At 45.1% G+C, this 15,483-nt stretch overlaps 1 protein-coding gene across 1 annotated transcript in view; it reads right to left on the minus strand.

The window, feature by feature from the left end:
- LOC135897596 (Na(+)/dicarboxylate cotransporter 3-like) overlaps nt 1-15,483 on the minus strand; it is a 51,602-nt gene that overhangs the window by 16,599 nt on the left and 19,520 nt on the right. Inside the window, exons 5-8 of the mRNA XM_070528758.1 lie at nt 15,286-15,452; nt 11,767-11,854; nt 10,745-10,933; nt 10,383-10,505 (exon numbers count right to left, since the gene is read on the minus strand). Of these exons, the coding sequence (XP_070384859.1) occupies nt 10,383-10,505; nt 10,745-10,933; nt 11,767-11,854; nt 15,286-15,452 (567 nt within the window). The remainder of the gene's footprint in view (nt 1-10,382; nt 10,506-10,744; nt 10,934-11,766; nt 11,855-15,285; nt 15,453-15,483) is intronic.

Here is a 15,483-nt window from a genome sequence, read left to right on the forward strand (position 1 = left end):
CCATACGAACACACGTGCCGCTGAGTCCTGCAACAGACAAACTGTACTACGTGGTTCCAACTACAAATTAACAACTGAGGTAGGTAAAACAGTGATTACAGGACAAACCGCTCAGCTCGTGCAAATGCGGGGCGATCAATTCTAAGTTTTATGCAATTTTTAAAAATCGCCTGTTGAAGATACCATAATTCTAGTCCATGAGCTACATTTTCGCTCGCACGAAAAATTGAAACACATGTTCGGCTAATTAACAAATGCCCAATAATTCCTAAATAATGACTTTACGGCACAAATTTCAATTTACAAAATGCAGCCATTGAGTTTGCCAAGTGTACCTACTCAGAATTAATTTCATAATGATAACAGTTTGAAGTTATGTCTCATCAAACTAGCCGTAAAAATGCACTTCTGGTCTGCTTACCTTGTTCAAAAAAAGTTCTTTCACGCACTTTAGCACAAAAGTTACTAGAACGCCCATGTATCTTATATCAAACTAAGGAAAATAATATCTTAAAACTGGTGTAACTCTAGAAATTCATTTCAAATTGATGCGTCTCGCAAATTCACAGGCTCCAATTCGTAAATTGCAATTTGTGTCGTAAGGTAATTAACTAAGAACTTATTTTTGTACTAATTATTTGAATCTGTCTTTCGATTTCGCGTGCTAAAAATGCCCGCCTCTTCGAATAATACAGCTCAGCGACAAGAATCGTGCAATCTGCCACAGATGATGTTTGAAAATTCCGTGAAACTAAAAATTATCCCCCTGTATGTTTGAACTCTCCAGCGCTAAATGGTCCTCATAATTAATCTGAACCCAACAACCACGCCACAGCGGCACATATCAATCGTGCATATACTCATGGATAAGCCATAACACCCCCACACGCGAACTAACACAGCCCTTCGCAATGGAACACAAACCAAGAGCACGTGACAGAGAGGAGGGTGACTCCAGCTCGGCTCCATGGCCCCACATTCATTGGCAATCACAACGCAGTCCTTCATCGTTTAACGCGTAGAGCGGCTTCGCTTAATAACATGAACGTATTTGTCTTCCCGCAGGGACATTGGACTCGGCACATATGTATTTTGCGTCCTCATTTATTAGTAAGGACAAGTTGCCGAGTGACTGAACACGTTTATTAGGGAAAGTTTAGCAGGAACCAAACGGCAACACTCCACCAGCGGGACTAGTGGACGAGCGCGTGGTGGATTTGTTCGAGTGGAGGCATCCTGACTTTCTTTTTTCTCTCGGCTATACTTCACTGCTCATGGTATTGTTTATTTCTCCTGGTAGTGCCAGCAATACGGGCTCATACCGGATTTACCATTGTGGCATGTTTAGCTACACGTTAATATGGTCGGATGGGGCGATTTCTGGGTTGCCTTTGCAGAGAGCAAATGCACTTGTGACTTTCAAACGCCTATTCCGCTTTACGGACCACCAACGCGAGCACATACATGACACAAAACAAATATGAACGTAAGATTTGAGTCGCAGCATCCCCGCCACGTTCTAAATAAAAAGTTTGGTCTCTCAGACATAGGTGTCCCTTCGCTTCGCACCGGCGGAGAGGGGAGGCGCTAAACCAAGGAATATATGACACGCAGTGGCGTAGCCAGAAATTTCGTTGGTGGGGGGCTCACTTTGCAGCTCGGCCTCCTCCTTATAGAATTAGTCGAGGGATCTATCTATCTATCTAAATATATATATATATATATATATATATATATATATATATATATATATATATATATATATATATATATATATATATATATATATATGTCATTCAACAACCTTGTCTACATTTTCGTACATATGCAACGACCAGGGGAACATCTCAATGACGCTGTCCTTTGTTAGAATGCATTGCGCAGCAGGAGCAGCTGTCATCGCTCGTGTATTGCGAGCAATTGCTCCGAAATTATAGTCGCAACAGAGAGCGCATGTAAAAAAGCAGGAGTTCTGCAAAATATACGAGGGCGAGTCCAATGAAAGTGAGCCAATGCGAATATATGATAAACGGGGTACTTTATTCAAAAGTGGTCACCATGAGTATTTAGACGCTTGTCCTACTTACGAGTCGCGTAATTCCCGTCTCATAAAACTCCTTGGGTTGCTGCCTCAAAAATCTGTAAATGACTACACGTCATCTTCCGACACGAATCTGGTTCCCTTGAGCAGTTTTTTTTTAAATTTTACCAAATATGGAAGACGCAAGGCAACAGGTCTGGGCTGCATGAGGAATGTTGCAACGTTTCCCACTTGAACTTTACCATTTTCGCATTAACCACATCAGCGACGTAGGAACGGGCAATGTTGTGAAGCAAGATGTTTCCAATGCTCAATTTTCCACGTCGTTTGTCGATCCGACCTTTCACAATATCTGAAACGATTTAGAGTCTCTCCAGGTTTAGAAAATTCGATCAATAATGGCCCCTAACGATCTAAAAAGAAGTCAACACTTTTCCGGCAGAAATGACGGCCTTTGTTTTCTTTGGGAGTGGTGAATTCAAATGCTTACACTGTAAGCTTTGCCGTAGTGTTTCAGGCTAGTAGTAGCGGCACCATGAGTCATCCCCGGTCACAATTGCAGACAAAATATCGTCACCCTCATCTGGGGTTCTTTGACGTGCACTTAAATTCAAGTACATGGGTGTTTAAATTTTACCAAATATGGAAGACGCAAGGCAACAGGTCTGGGCTGCATGAGAAATGTTGCAACGTTTCCCACTTGAACTTTGCCATTTTCGCATTAACCACATCAGCGACGTAGGAACGGGCAATGTTGTGAAGCAAGATGTTTCCAATGCTCAATTTTCCACGTCGTTTGTCGATCCGACCTTTCACAATATCTGAAACGATTTAGAGTCTCTCCAGGTTTAGAAAATTCGATCAATAATGGCCCCTAACGATCTAAAAAGAAGTCAACACTTTTCCGGCAGAAATGACGGCCTTTGTTTTCTTTGGGAGTGGTGAATTCAAATGCTTACACTGTAAGCTTTGCCGTAGTGTTTCAGGCTAGTAGTAGCGGCACCATGAGTCATCCCCGGTCACAATTGCAGACAAAATATCGTCACCCTCATCTGGGGTTCTTTGACGTGCACTTAAATTCAAGTACATGGGTGTTTTCGCATTTCGCCTCCATCGAAATGCAGCCGCCGTGACCGGGATACGATGCCGTGACCTCGTGCTCAGCAGCCCCACACCATAGCCACTGAGCAACCACGGCCTTTTCAATTGTGTTGGAGATGATTGCACGGTGGCTTTGGCCCGGCCATGGATCGTCTTTGTAACTTTCATGTCCTTCTTTGAACAGTTCGCTACAATGCTTCACAGTGGCCAATGAAACGCAATGTTCAACGCATACGGCAGCCATATGGCGAATAATTTCTTTTTGAGAAACATCTTCATTTGTCAAAAACCTCACGACACCAAGCTGTTCAACTTTTGGAGTGTCCATTATGTCACGTAACCCTGTTCAACCCAGTGTATGAGAGCATTAAAAAACATTTAACCTCACCTCTGCATGTCACTTGTAGATGAGATGCGTATGTGCTACGCGCAGGCCTTGAAAATAATGAACCGAACCATTATTGCGCGGAGCGGCTTGTCTCACTTTCATTTGACTCGCCTTCGGAACATTAGAAATGCGAAGATACATTGGAATATACAAATATGAAGATACAGCGTGATACAGGTCAAAAATTGGCAATGGAAACAAAGTTCACTGCACATATACAGAAAACCTCGCAACAAAATGTTTAAATATACGTATAAGTCTCCAATAAATCTACGTACCTAAGAAAAAAATCACTAAATACAATGCGTCAAACAAGGCAAATAAACGGGTTGCGCAACCACAGATTCACAGATCACCCCCCCCTCTCCCTCCACTCCCAAAATGTATCGCGTGCGGCAGAAGGCGGCGCGCTTCCTCCCCGCTTTTCTCCCTTACGCACGCAAGCGAACGCGTTGCATTCCGTCGATTCCATGCAATGCTGGAGGCGAGCGACTATGCATTGTTTCTTTTTCTCGTCTGCTAGCCAGAAAGCGTCCAAAACTCTGCCATGTGAAATTGCAGTCGGCCAGAGAAAAACGAAGGCGCATCCAAGTGCGCCGCGCGGTTGTCGATGCAGCACGAGAAAAACGCATGCGCTCTGGCTGGATCGGCAGCCCGCGGGTTGCGAGAACAAAAAAAAAAGACGAGAACGAAGCCTAATGTATCCTCACGAATAAAAGTCTAGGTAGAGAAATAAATAATAACTTACTTACAATGGTGGCTTAAGTGTCTTAACATGGATGCTTTGGCGCAGGTGAAAAAAAATTCATATTATTTTCTGTGACCTGATGGCACAAATGAACCACCACAACGCTTTGTCTCATCGGACCTCGCTGCGTGGTTGTCAACTTGTATCCCGATGTGCGACTTTATAAAGGTCGATGCACCTTGGGCGTCAAATGTTTACAACACCATTAAACCCACAAAGTTCCGGACTCGAACATCTAAAGCACGACTTTGGAAATGTCAATGCACCTTAAAATGTTGTGAGAACTTTATACCCACAATTAAAGTTTCAGAATTGAAATCCAAGCGCTCCGTAGATTCCGCGGCCTCCACGACATGCCTAGACGAGCCCGCTCGCCATCAAAACGCCCTTGAAATTTTGTGCTCGGTGGGGCTCCTTGCGTTACGATATGTGACTCCAGATGCATGGGCGTTTCCGCGAAGTCCAGCCCGATTTCGCAATGTTCGCGCTAAAATGTCTTTTCGAGCGTGAATTCAGGACATTATAGACAAAATCGAGCATGCTTTCCGGCGCCGAGAGTTGTTTTTGTCGGCGGCGCATGACAGCACGAAAAAATTTCGGGGGGGGGGGGGGCTCAAGCCCCATAATCCCCCCCCCCTGGCTACGCCCCTGATGACACGACACAAACAGACATGCTGATGTACAGGACCACTAAATATGAAAACATTTAGCGCCACCTAAAGCTGACCATGGTGACAAGACGGTCGACGACTACAAAACAACGACGGCAAGACACCCCAAGGCCTCCTGGTGGAAAAGCGCGGATCGCATCCACCGACTTTTTAAGTGATGTCTACAACGCTGACACCAAGTTCAGAATGAAGATACTGATTTCTGTTAGGTTGTCGTGCAAAAATAAAAAGCAATGACACCGCCTCGGTTCAAGTTCCGATTTCGGTGCAGTGTCTTCCATGTGTCTCGGCACCCGTGGTCACGTCAGGTAGCACGTTGTGGCACAGGCTCTCAACAATACCGTGTGCGCGAATAATTGCACCTCAGGAAACATGAGTAACCTCACTAACACACTAGAAACAAGACACAGTGTATTGAATGGTATAAAACACAGGAACTCAATTTTATAATATAGATCGAGCGAACATACACGTAAAATAAAGCACTTCATAGCTCAAAAGCACGAAGAGAGACAGGAAGTACTCAACACTAGCGATGTTCGTCCTGTGCAGCTCGACGGTTTTCCGGTAATTTCCGGTATATTCATGCGGCTTATGCCGTTTTCGTTTACATTCATTGGCATAAAGCAACAGCGTCAAGAAAGAAAGCTTGTGCTACAAGAAAGCATGGGCCTCCTTTCTCTCTTTTCGGTGAACGCTGTGGCGCAACACGATGGTCCAGACTGTCACGCGACCACCTGCTCTGCTTCGACTGCACACACAAGCCCGCTCACGTTATCTGACATGAGCACTTCTCTCGCAGGAGTTACTCACTAAAACACAGTGGGCCACAGGCACCTATAGTCGTCTATGGTGAAACTGAAGCGCTCGCCCGCGGTAGGGATATTAATCGGAGGCAAGGAAAAGAGTCGGCATTCCACAAATTTACTTTCGAATTTTGAGTTGTTCCTTTCCAGCACGAAGTACAACTTCCTGACAGTGTCACAGTTCACCAAACGATCATTTTTAAAGGGACACTAAAGCGAAACAATAAATCACTTTAGACTAATGAAGCATTGTTTGAGAACCCTGCAGGCAGTGATTTAAAAAAAAGTAGTTTGATTATTAGGTGAGAAAATGAAGGTCGAAGTATCAGTATTTGAATTTCGCGCCGAAACCCCAGCGCCGGTACGTCAGCGTGACGTCAGGGATTCCAAAGTATGTTTTCGCATTTGGGCCGCGTTGGCTGAATAAAGGTAACCAAAACTTGCCATGTTTATTATTTGGTTCCTTTAGAACACAATGTAGTCAATCTGTACCGCTATGTGTAATTAGTAGGCTCTAGAAGGTGCCATCAAAATCCAAGACGTCACAGCCACCAGGTGCGAGAACTTAAGTAGGCGTCGGCACCCGTATTTCGTTCTTGCGCTTTTTCTGGCTTACCAAACGTCTTGTCGTTGTAACAGTGCTGCTTTTGGTGTTGCAGAACGGTAATTTACTGACGCAGAAGAAATCATTTTTCACTTTAGTGTCCCTTTAAATTGTAACCTCAGCTGAAAAGCAGCGACAGCGACCGTGTCCGCTGTGGCGGACACGCCACAGACGAGTGATAAGTTGGTAACCTAATGAATGATAACCCTCGTGACAAGCTAGTACATGAATTTGTCTAATCTCTGTGCTTGTGGCTTCAAACGTTCTTTCGAAGTTATTATTCTACGCTTCATCTTTTTAAAGTTCCAAGGACTTATGGTTTTTTAAACGCAAGATGGTAATGAGTGTCCGTACACATACGTATTCATTGCAAATTGTTGCATTTATAAATGAATATTTTGTTGGAAATGGCCAAGTCACAAAGCCGACTGAAGCCTGAAAGACCGAGTCCACGCCAATCCATGTACTGTCCCTCACTCTCAAGCTCACTCAGCCGTCATACTCCTGCTCCCGTAGACATTATCGCCAGAGTTGTCAATGGCAATTTTTGTGGAGCGCCTTTCCGCGTGTATTGGGGTTGGGCCTGTTTTGCGAAACTAGTTTTCAAAAACATGCCTGGTTGTGTCCTTGGTGCGGTGATAAATTACGAGGGCGAATAAAAAAAAATTTTCACCTTTTTTTTTGCCAAATTGCGGCTGTAAATGCGATGTCAACGTGTCCATTCCCAGCAGTGCACCTTTCTCGGACCGGCCCGGCCTTATCTGCCGGTAGCTCCGCGGCACGGCGCTGGTGTCAATTGCTGAATAAAACCCCTCAATCTCCCAAAGTAGCGCCATTCCCTTCCCTCCTCCTCCGCTCGGCGCGGCCTCGACGGTGGCGCCGCCGTTGGTGGGCCTGCCGTAGCAGACGACGGCTAACACGCTACGGGAGGAAATCCGCGGAAAAATTCGTTCGAGTCCTGCGGAGCAGTTTTTTCAATCTAGAACTTGCTTTGTCAGTCGGTAACTGGCCTTAAGAATGTCGTGTAGGATTTGCGGAAGAAATAGAGAAAAGCACCATTATTCAAGGCGTATTTAAAGCGTAAAGCGCGCGCACGTTGAAAGTTCGTGTTCCTGAAACACGACACAAGCACGCGGTGTGCTCAGACGAGTAATTACCAGAGTTTCAGGTTTTGACAGCGTGAAAGTATGTGCACGTGGTTTCGTAGGTTAATTTAGGTACCTGCAGGATACTTTTGTTCGGCCGGCGCGTGAGAGATTCCGACTGTCTGCGGTCAGCAATGCCTGGCAGCAGGGCCGTTTCTGTTCCGCGCCTTTTACAGATGTACGTAGCTCATGCACAGGTTGTGGTGGCCATGAGCAACGTTTTCACACATAGGCGGTATAGATAATTTGAACAACGTACCAGCATATGAAATCGTTATTTATTTATTACAGTGCAAATGGCTAGAATTTGGTAGAAAAAAAAGAAGGAACTTGATGGGACAACTGGAAAGAGGTTCAGAAAATAATTATCCCCCTCCCCTCATTGCCACCAGCAACACTTTTGTTGAAGTGCTAATTTTATCTCTGTATACTACGTGCGTCTGTATTCTTTTTCGTTGTAAGTTTTCACAAGGAAGCAGTGTTGCGTTAACTGGAACAGTCAAGCCACACAAGACAGAAAAAAAGTTGATTCTTGGGTTTTACATCCCAACACCACGATCTCAGGCTCCGGATTAATTTTTTTTCCAGCTGGGGTTCTTTAACGCGCCCCCAATGCACTGGACACGGGCCCGTTTTGACACGGCGTCAAAAGAAGAGGTTGGAGGAGCCGTGGCACTTACTTCACAAAGCCGCGCGTTCTTTGCCACTTGCTCGAAGTCAGCCCGCCCGATCTTGTGAATCCACACTTTTCTTAGTTTTGCGTTGCGCCCGGCGGATGGTAAAGCAAAAAGCTTTTTGCCGTCACTGGGTCTGTTGTGGCAACCGTAGGCGCAGCAGCACGGCATGGCAATTAAGCACTCGGCCCTAACACATTGTATAAAACTACCGCGCTCCTTCAAACTGCCTGCCGTACTTTCGTCGCGCAGGCCCAAGAATGGGGGTCGCAGCGCGCTGGAAAGAAAAGATATATAAAAGCGCGGCGCCTGCTTTCACGTGACACGGATTGGCCAATGGGGGAGTGGAGAGGCTGGGGCGACAGGAGGAGTGGAGGAGGAAGCGCCTGGGTGAGCGGGGTGGCGGAAAGATCTAAGAATGGCGCTACTTTTGGAAAATTGAGGGGCTTTATTGCTGAAGATGGTGGTTATGCTTCAAACTTCGACGGCGTACGAGCAACGAAGTGTGATTTGTTTTCTGTGGAGCAAGGGACGAACGCCCATCGAAATTCGCAGGGAAATATAGCCCACGTATGGGGAAAGGTGCCTCGCTGAAGTGTGAGGTGGTGGTGTTGTGAGTTCACAAAAGGCCGCGAAGGCTTGCATGACAATGAGTGTTCGGTTCCGCAATCAGGCCGGACGAATTCTACCACAGGGGCATCTCAAATTTCGTGATGCGATGGGATAAATGCCTGAACCGGTGTGGGGACTATGTCGAAAAATAGTGTGGTACGTAAATAGTACGTTATATTGGTAATTACCTGTATGTACCTTACTTTGGCTAAAGAAACAGAGGCAATGAATTTTTGATTCGCCCTCGTATATAGCCATGAAATTTTTGTTTATAGACTTGTCCCGATTTATGGCTCTCAAAATTCAGGACGCCATGGGAGCTAGTGCGGTAATTTCCCAAGAAGCCGTCTCCAATGGTCTCTTGTGCTTGATTTTTTTCCTCGCCTTCCAAGCATTCAATGACATTCAGATTGACCTTTTTGACATGTTGTAAGCATAATCAACTGATACTAGCGAACTTAACTCATGAATCTCTCTTCAAGCATATGGCCAGCGCATTTTGCTGTTTTACTCGCAAGCAAGAAATCCTTTATCGTGGTCTGCGCACCAATCTACCATCTGTTTGAAATGGTAAATAGCTAAAATTTTATATTTAACCAAACAAAGCCCAACGTATCATTCTATCCTTCTTCGTACGGTGAGTTCGACATCAAGGTTTGATTTTAACATGAGAAACTTAATGCAAAGCTCATAGTAGCGTTTTATATAGGCTGGAACAAAGTTTCCCCAATTATGCATAGCTCGGCAAACCAGTTAACCCACCTCGGTGGCACGGTAGCTGTGACGTCCTCTTGCTGAGCATGAGGTCAAGTGTTCGATTCCCAACAGTGGCTTCGGCATATGAATGGTGGCGTAATGCAAACATTACTGCAGGAACTCCCTAGTGGGACTTGTCAGACAGTGCGTAAGCATCATTTCCAGACGCTCATATTGCATTTCCGAGGGAAGTAGCCCCAGAATGCTTGCGCATTAGAACGCTCATATACTTAGATGCACCTTCAAGAACCCCATAGGCGGTATCAAAATTAACCCAGAGCCCTCCACTACGTCGTCTCGTGACTTCAGTGGTACTTTAGAACATGAAATCACATGTAATAACCAATGAAAACAATCACAAATTATTTCTAACTTTAATACCACTCTAAATATAGTTCTTTTTCAAGTATATACTGTCCATGGCCAGAATTAAAGCTGAACAAGCTGCTCTAATGTCCCGTGATATGGAATGGTGTATGGTCTTGCTGAGGTTAAAGCACGTGGTATATGCGTCAGCATCAAGATCAGCGAATGGTCAGAAATTACGTAAACGATACAGTATTTAGGAGACTGAATATGGTGGAAAGAGCGCGTAATTGTGCAGTATTACATAATAACCACGATTTGCCTGAATGAGTTCTAAACAAAAGTAATCAGCCTATTAACCAATGTATTAACCTTCAAAAGTAGACGACACATATTCACATGGCCCAACACAAACCCAATTCCCCAAATTACTCTTCCGTAGAACGTTGTCTATCGCTTTCGTTTCGTGTTTGTTCTACGGGGATAAGACATATCGATGTGTAGTTAATACAAAAAAAAGGAAAGCTTGCCTCTTGCATCGAAAGAATGCGGGTACCACGGCGAGAAAAATGAGGCCAGTTCCGATGAGTGCGGTTGGCAGGGCAAAAAACATCCACAGCGCATAGTCCACAGGCGCCCGGTCTCCGTACAAGCTGAAGAAAAAAAAGAATAAATAATAAAGCGGTGCGTAACCTGTCTTCTTGTGCGCCCAGACTCGGGATATATTAAAACCACTTAAATACTGTTCCCACAGGCCAAGCATTTTCTTTCCGTTTTTACCTGCTACCCAACTGCTTCATTACTCGCAAAGCCGGCAGTACAGTATACCCTTTAGTACTTCATTATCCGGCGTAGCTACATCTAACTCTGTGAATTGGCTATCTCCACTCACTCCTCGATAACAAATTTGAAGACAATGTTCGAAGCGCCACTCGTGATTGTCGCTATGGTGCCCGTGTTGGCGCCGTACAAAACGCTGAGGTAGAGGAGTGCGCGTATTCGGTGCTCGGTCGTCTTGTCCAGGAAAGCATGCCGGTTGCGCACCTTCATGGGTACAACCACATCGGGCTCCTCTTTGTCCCTATCGAAGAGCAAAAGAACGCCGCCTCGTGAGTTCATTCATTGGTCTAATGATTCGTCACACAACAAATATATTCTAAAAAGGGACCAAGCAGCAATATGGCAGCAACAAAACAACAATACAACCGAAAGCGATTTCCATAAGCATTAAAAGTTAACTAAAACGAAGAAAGAACACCCAGCATGCATTGAAGTTTGTATAAGTAATATGCAATGGTTAATAATGAGTTGCGTTAAAAACCTCACAAGATGAGCCCGGGACGAAGCCTATACATTATGGATTGGTATTTCCTAATAGGTAAACACTTATTCAATGAACAACGCCGAGAGGGAAGTGGTTCGTGGAATAAATATTTGCATACTATACATTAATTAGCAGCGTCGCTCTTAATAATTGCTCGATCGAACACAATGGTGCTTTTTAGCAACAGCGCGTCCAATCAAGCTTGTCTATTTTTTTTTAAATTTTACATTACTTAATTGTTCATTTAGGTGTCCATTTCGACGTCCATTGAAGTGTACATTTTGCTGTGCATTTTAGGTATAAACCTAAAATGGGGTTTTAGGTATAAACCTAAAATGGAAAGTAATACCAGAAAGCAGATGTATTCAGTTATAATGTCTAAGGTTCGGAATACGACTACTCTACGCAGGCTCGGGATGCGAAAGCACAAGCCATGACGGGACGTCCGGCAGTGCTCACCTATTTTCCGTCACCTCTTGGCCTCACTGAATGCTACAGAGTTAATTCACAGAGGCCGTGTTATTACGTTAACAATACACTTACTGCTTACATTTAAACAATTATTATTATAATAATTGATGCTGACGCACCCATCCTGGTGTGACAGGAGCTTGGTGCTCCCGTTGCTGACAGCAGCAGCAGCAGCAGCAGCAGCTTTGGCAACGCGTTCTCTCAATTCTTTACGCAGGCAACGGTGGCCGGAACAGCAGGGAGAGGGAAGTGGTGGGCAGAAACAGGCAAATTAGGATTAAACATTTCACACACGTCCTTAATTATCGTCAATAAAGCCCAAACTAAACGTTCAACCAACATTCAAAATACATTCTAGCATCTAGGTCATCGTTTCGGGTAGCAAATTTTCTGTTAGCAATGAGCATGCTTGCACAGTCACACTAGACTTTTAAAAAGTTAACCCTAAAGAATTCGTAGCGCTTAACATGAACTACCTCCTCATGCGGCTAAAATTTGTACACCACAAGATATTTGACTATACAGGGTTTTCAGAAATGCCTTCAAAATTTCTCATATAAAAAGAAGGTGCTATAATTAGGCAAATTCTTCTGGACTGCTTATACCGCAGAAGCGTACATTTTGAAGTCACTCGTGTATTCAATTAAAAATAGAACTATGAAAATTCGGCTAATTAAAGTTTTCATGCATTGAACATGAAGATTACTCATAATGCAAAGTTAGGTTGAATAGTTGGGAGTGTTGGTTAAGCGTGACCTGAAGTGAAGGTGCGACAACAATGGTGGACGAAAAGGGAACCTGTCCACATCGAGCTGCGGCTAGTTTTCTTAACCAGACTGACCGACTGGAAGAGACAGGCCACCCACAACCTGTTCTAGTTTACGTAGCAGAAACAATCCTGAAGAAGTCACGAACGCGCCAACTGGACCAGGAGCCACCTCGCGAAAAAGAAAAAGCAGCTGTCATACCCTACATACACCGCATGTCGCATAACTTGAAAAAAGATTGCTAAGCGAGCTAACGTAAACGTGTTTTCTGCCCCGTGCAAGCTCTCTAAGCTCTGCAGAATGACCAACCCTCTTTTCCGCAAAGCACCGGCCTGTGTCACAAATCACGATAACAAGTACGTAGATTTTCAGGCAGGAGTCGTATATGAGATTCTTTTAGATTGTGGTAGAAAGTACGTGGGCCAAACAGAGCAGTGCCTGAATGACAGGCTGAGGCAACACATTAACAAAGTCAACAATGGGAGGGAGGGCCACTTGGCAATTCATTGTAGAAATTGCAAATGTAAGCCAGACTTCCACGCCTGCGCTGTGGTTGCCAGCAGCCATGACAAATGGGTTCGATTAGTAATTGAGGCCAATAGGATCATTGCTCCAGGTGATAACTGCGTAAGTGTTGCATCCATATCAATGTCACGCAAAGAACTGCTTTACCTGAACGTGAATGCGCACTGAGAAACTGTGATTGCACTCCCTGTATAAAATAGTGGTGTTTTTTCCAGATTAAACATTGTTGGAAGTGGCGCCCTGTGTGTGTGCTCCCTCTTCGTCCACCGTCGTTGTCGCACCTTCACTTCAGATCATAATGCAAGACTTGAAACTCGTCATCCGAGGAGTTTTTGACAGGTTTCGAACATTCAAAAAGCTGACAGTGCCAACTTCTGCTGGATACTAAGCTTCAAAATCGCGGCCTGATAAGAATGCTCGCCTCATACTTGAGAACAAAAGAGAAATCGCATCTTGGTTTTCATTTGTGCGCTATTTCAGGCAGGTGGCGGCCACGATGAAATCAGTAACGGCTTAAAATTACCTCACAGACCATGAAACGGTATTACCACTGTTAAAGTGTAACCGTTTAACTAAGCCAGCATGAAACGTTAGAAATTGAAATATTTGTGCCATTGATCTCAAACTACGTTCAAAGCCACAGGTACGAAGATCATACAATATGAGCGGGAACACAGGAGTGCGTGTCATATAACCTTAAACCCTGCTATGGACGATACGCGGCGGCCACCGTCAAAAACAAAGCGGAAAGGAGGACGCTGTTCTAGTTACCATTGGCACTCACAGCATGCGTCTCTTTATACAAAGTGCGGAACTTCACATCGCCAGCGCAAATTGATAATGCTATTTGATATTGCAGTTACTGGTAACTTTGTGCATCGAAGCGTGGTCAATAGTAGCGCTGTTTTGAAGCGTAAACATTCGAGAGCTACTTCCCTGGGAAATCTGTCCATTTGTCTGGAACACGTGACACGACTCGCACCAAAAGATATATATCAGGTCCTATAGGAGTATATATTAAAATACCTTACGCTAAACGCAGTAACGGGCGTCTAAGATCAGAGCTCTAAAAAAACGCATGACTGAAAAAAAAATGACTCGCTGTAAGTTACTGCATACGTAACCGTTTTTCGACTATTGGCGGCCAGTGAAATGCCGTAAACTGCCGTTTTCGACAAACGCAGGCGCGGTGGGAGTGCCAACCGTCTGCGGAAGAGCGCCCCCTCTGTTTTCGACAGCACCATCTATATATCGCTTTAACTCGGTTTCGAGGCTATCTGCAACTTGTTCGCGTGTTCCCGCTCATAATGCTCACGTTAGTACTAGTCTTCATGCACATGATGAGGGAATGACAGCAGCGTAAGAGTTCCCTCTAGTAGTTTTACTTGGAAACACTATAGGCATTTCGTAATACCAAATTATTTTGAACCAGAAGGAATCGTATATATATAAAGCCGATGGGCTATTTATATTACGTCCTACAGTCATTTTAGCGACACATCTATTAATTTCTATAGGTTACCTAGCTATTTGTTGAAGTAAAGAGCTTCAAGTTCTCGCTCTCAGAGATTGCGTGACACGATATAGTATGTTTTTATATTGCCACCTCATCTCCGGATAAATTGGGCAACACTGGCCACTGGCATTATCCGCAGAATAGCTGGAGCAAGAAAACATCGCAGTTTTCGTCCGAAAGGGGAAGCATTGATAGCGATCGATATAGTGAAGTATTAGACGAATACGTGAAGTTGGTGGTGAAAATTACCGTGAACATTCGCTCATTAATTAAATTGCCAAGGCTTCTGACACGCACGTACAGGCAAGCACGACGAGATCCCACTCGATAACCGCGAACACTCGGTGTCACACAACGCTGGTGTAATGAAGAGCGCAAACAAAGGGGAGAGAAAGCTTCATGCTGACGCTCGCTTCACCGAGATTCCGAAACTTGCGATTGCGCGGTCTCCGCAGGAGGACAGCACGCACGAAGCGACCAGCAATCCCGCCTCGCCCATAGCTTTGCACTCGCCGCATATTAGCTTTATGATACATGGTGCTGGCCGCGTGTGCACTCAGACACGTGGACATCCACGCGTAGCCACGGCCGAGCTCGAGGAAGATGCGCCCCTCCTAAGCGCGCTTCACCTAGGCGCACGGGAAGACGGCGCGCCATCCTTCTCGGCTCATCCTCACCCGCTTTCCCTCGCACCCACAACATACGGCGCATGGGGAGCAATAGGACTTTATAGCACTCATACTTTATACACCGCATCACGGCGACTATGACGGTGAAAATTCGCCTGCAGCACCGTTACAATTGCTACCGCAACAAGACCATGGTCTTACCGGCTAGTCCTTCGACGTCAATGTCTCCTCTCGAGAGGCTCCTGCGCCGCTCTTGAAGCAACTCGTGCGCAAGTGAGTTTACGACGGGCATCATCATGGCGGTGATGGCCACGTTGTTGATCCAGATGGAGAGGAACATGGAGATGAACATCAAGCCGAAAGCCAGCCTGCAGCGCGCCCACATACGAGGAACACAAA

The sequence above is a fragment of the Dermacentor albipictus genome, unplaced genomic scaffold, assembly GCF_038994185.2.
Source record: "Dermacentor albipictus isolate Rhodes 1998 colony unplaced genomic scaffold, USDA_Dalb.pri_finalv2 scaffold_14, whole genome shotgun sequence".
NCBI lineage: Eukaryota > Metazoa > Arthropoda > Arachnida > Ixodida > Ixodidae > Dermacentor > Dermacentor albipictus.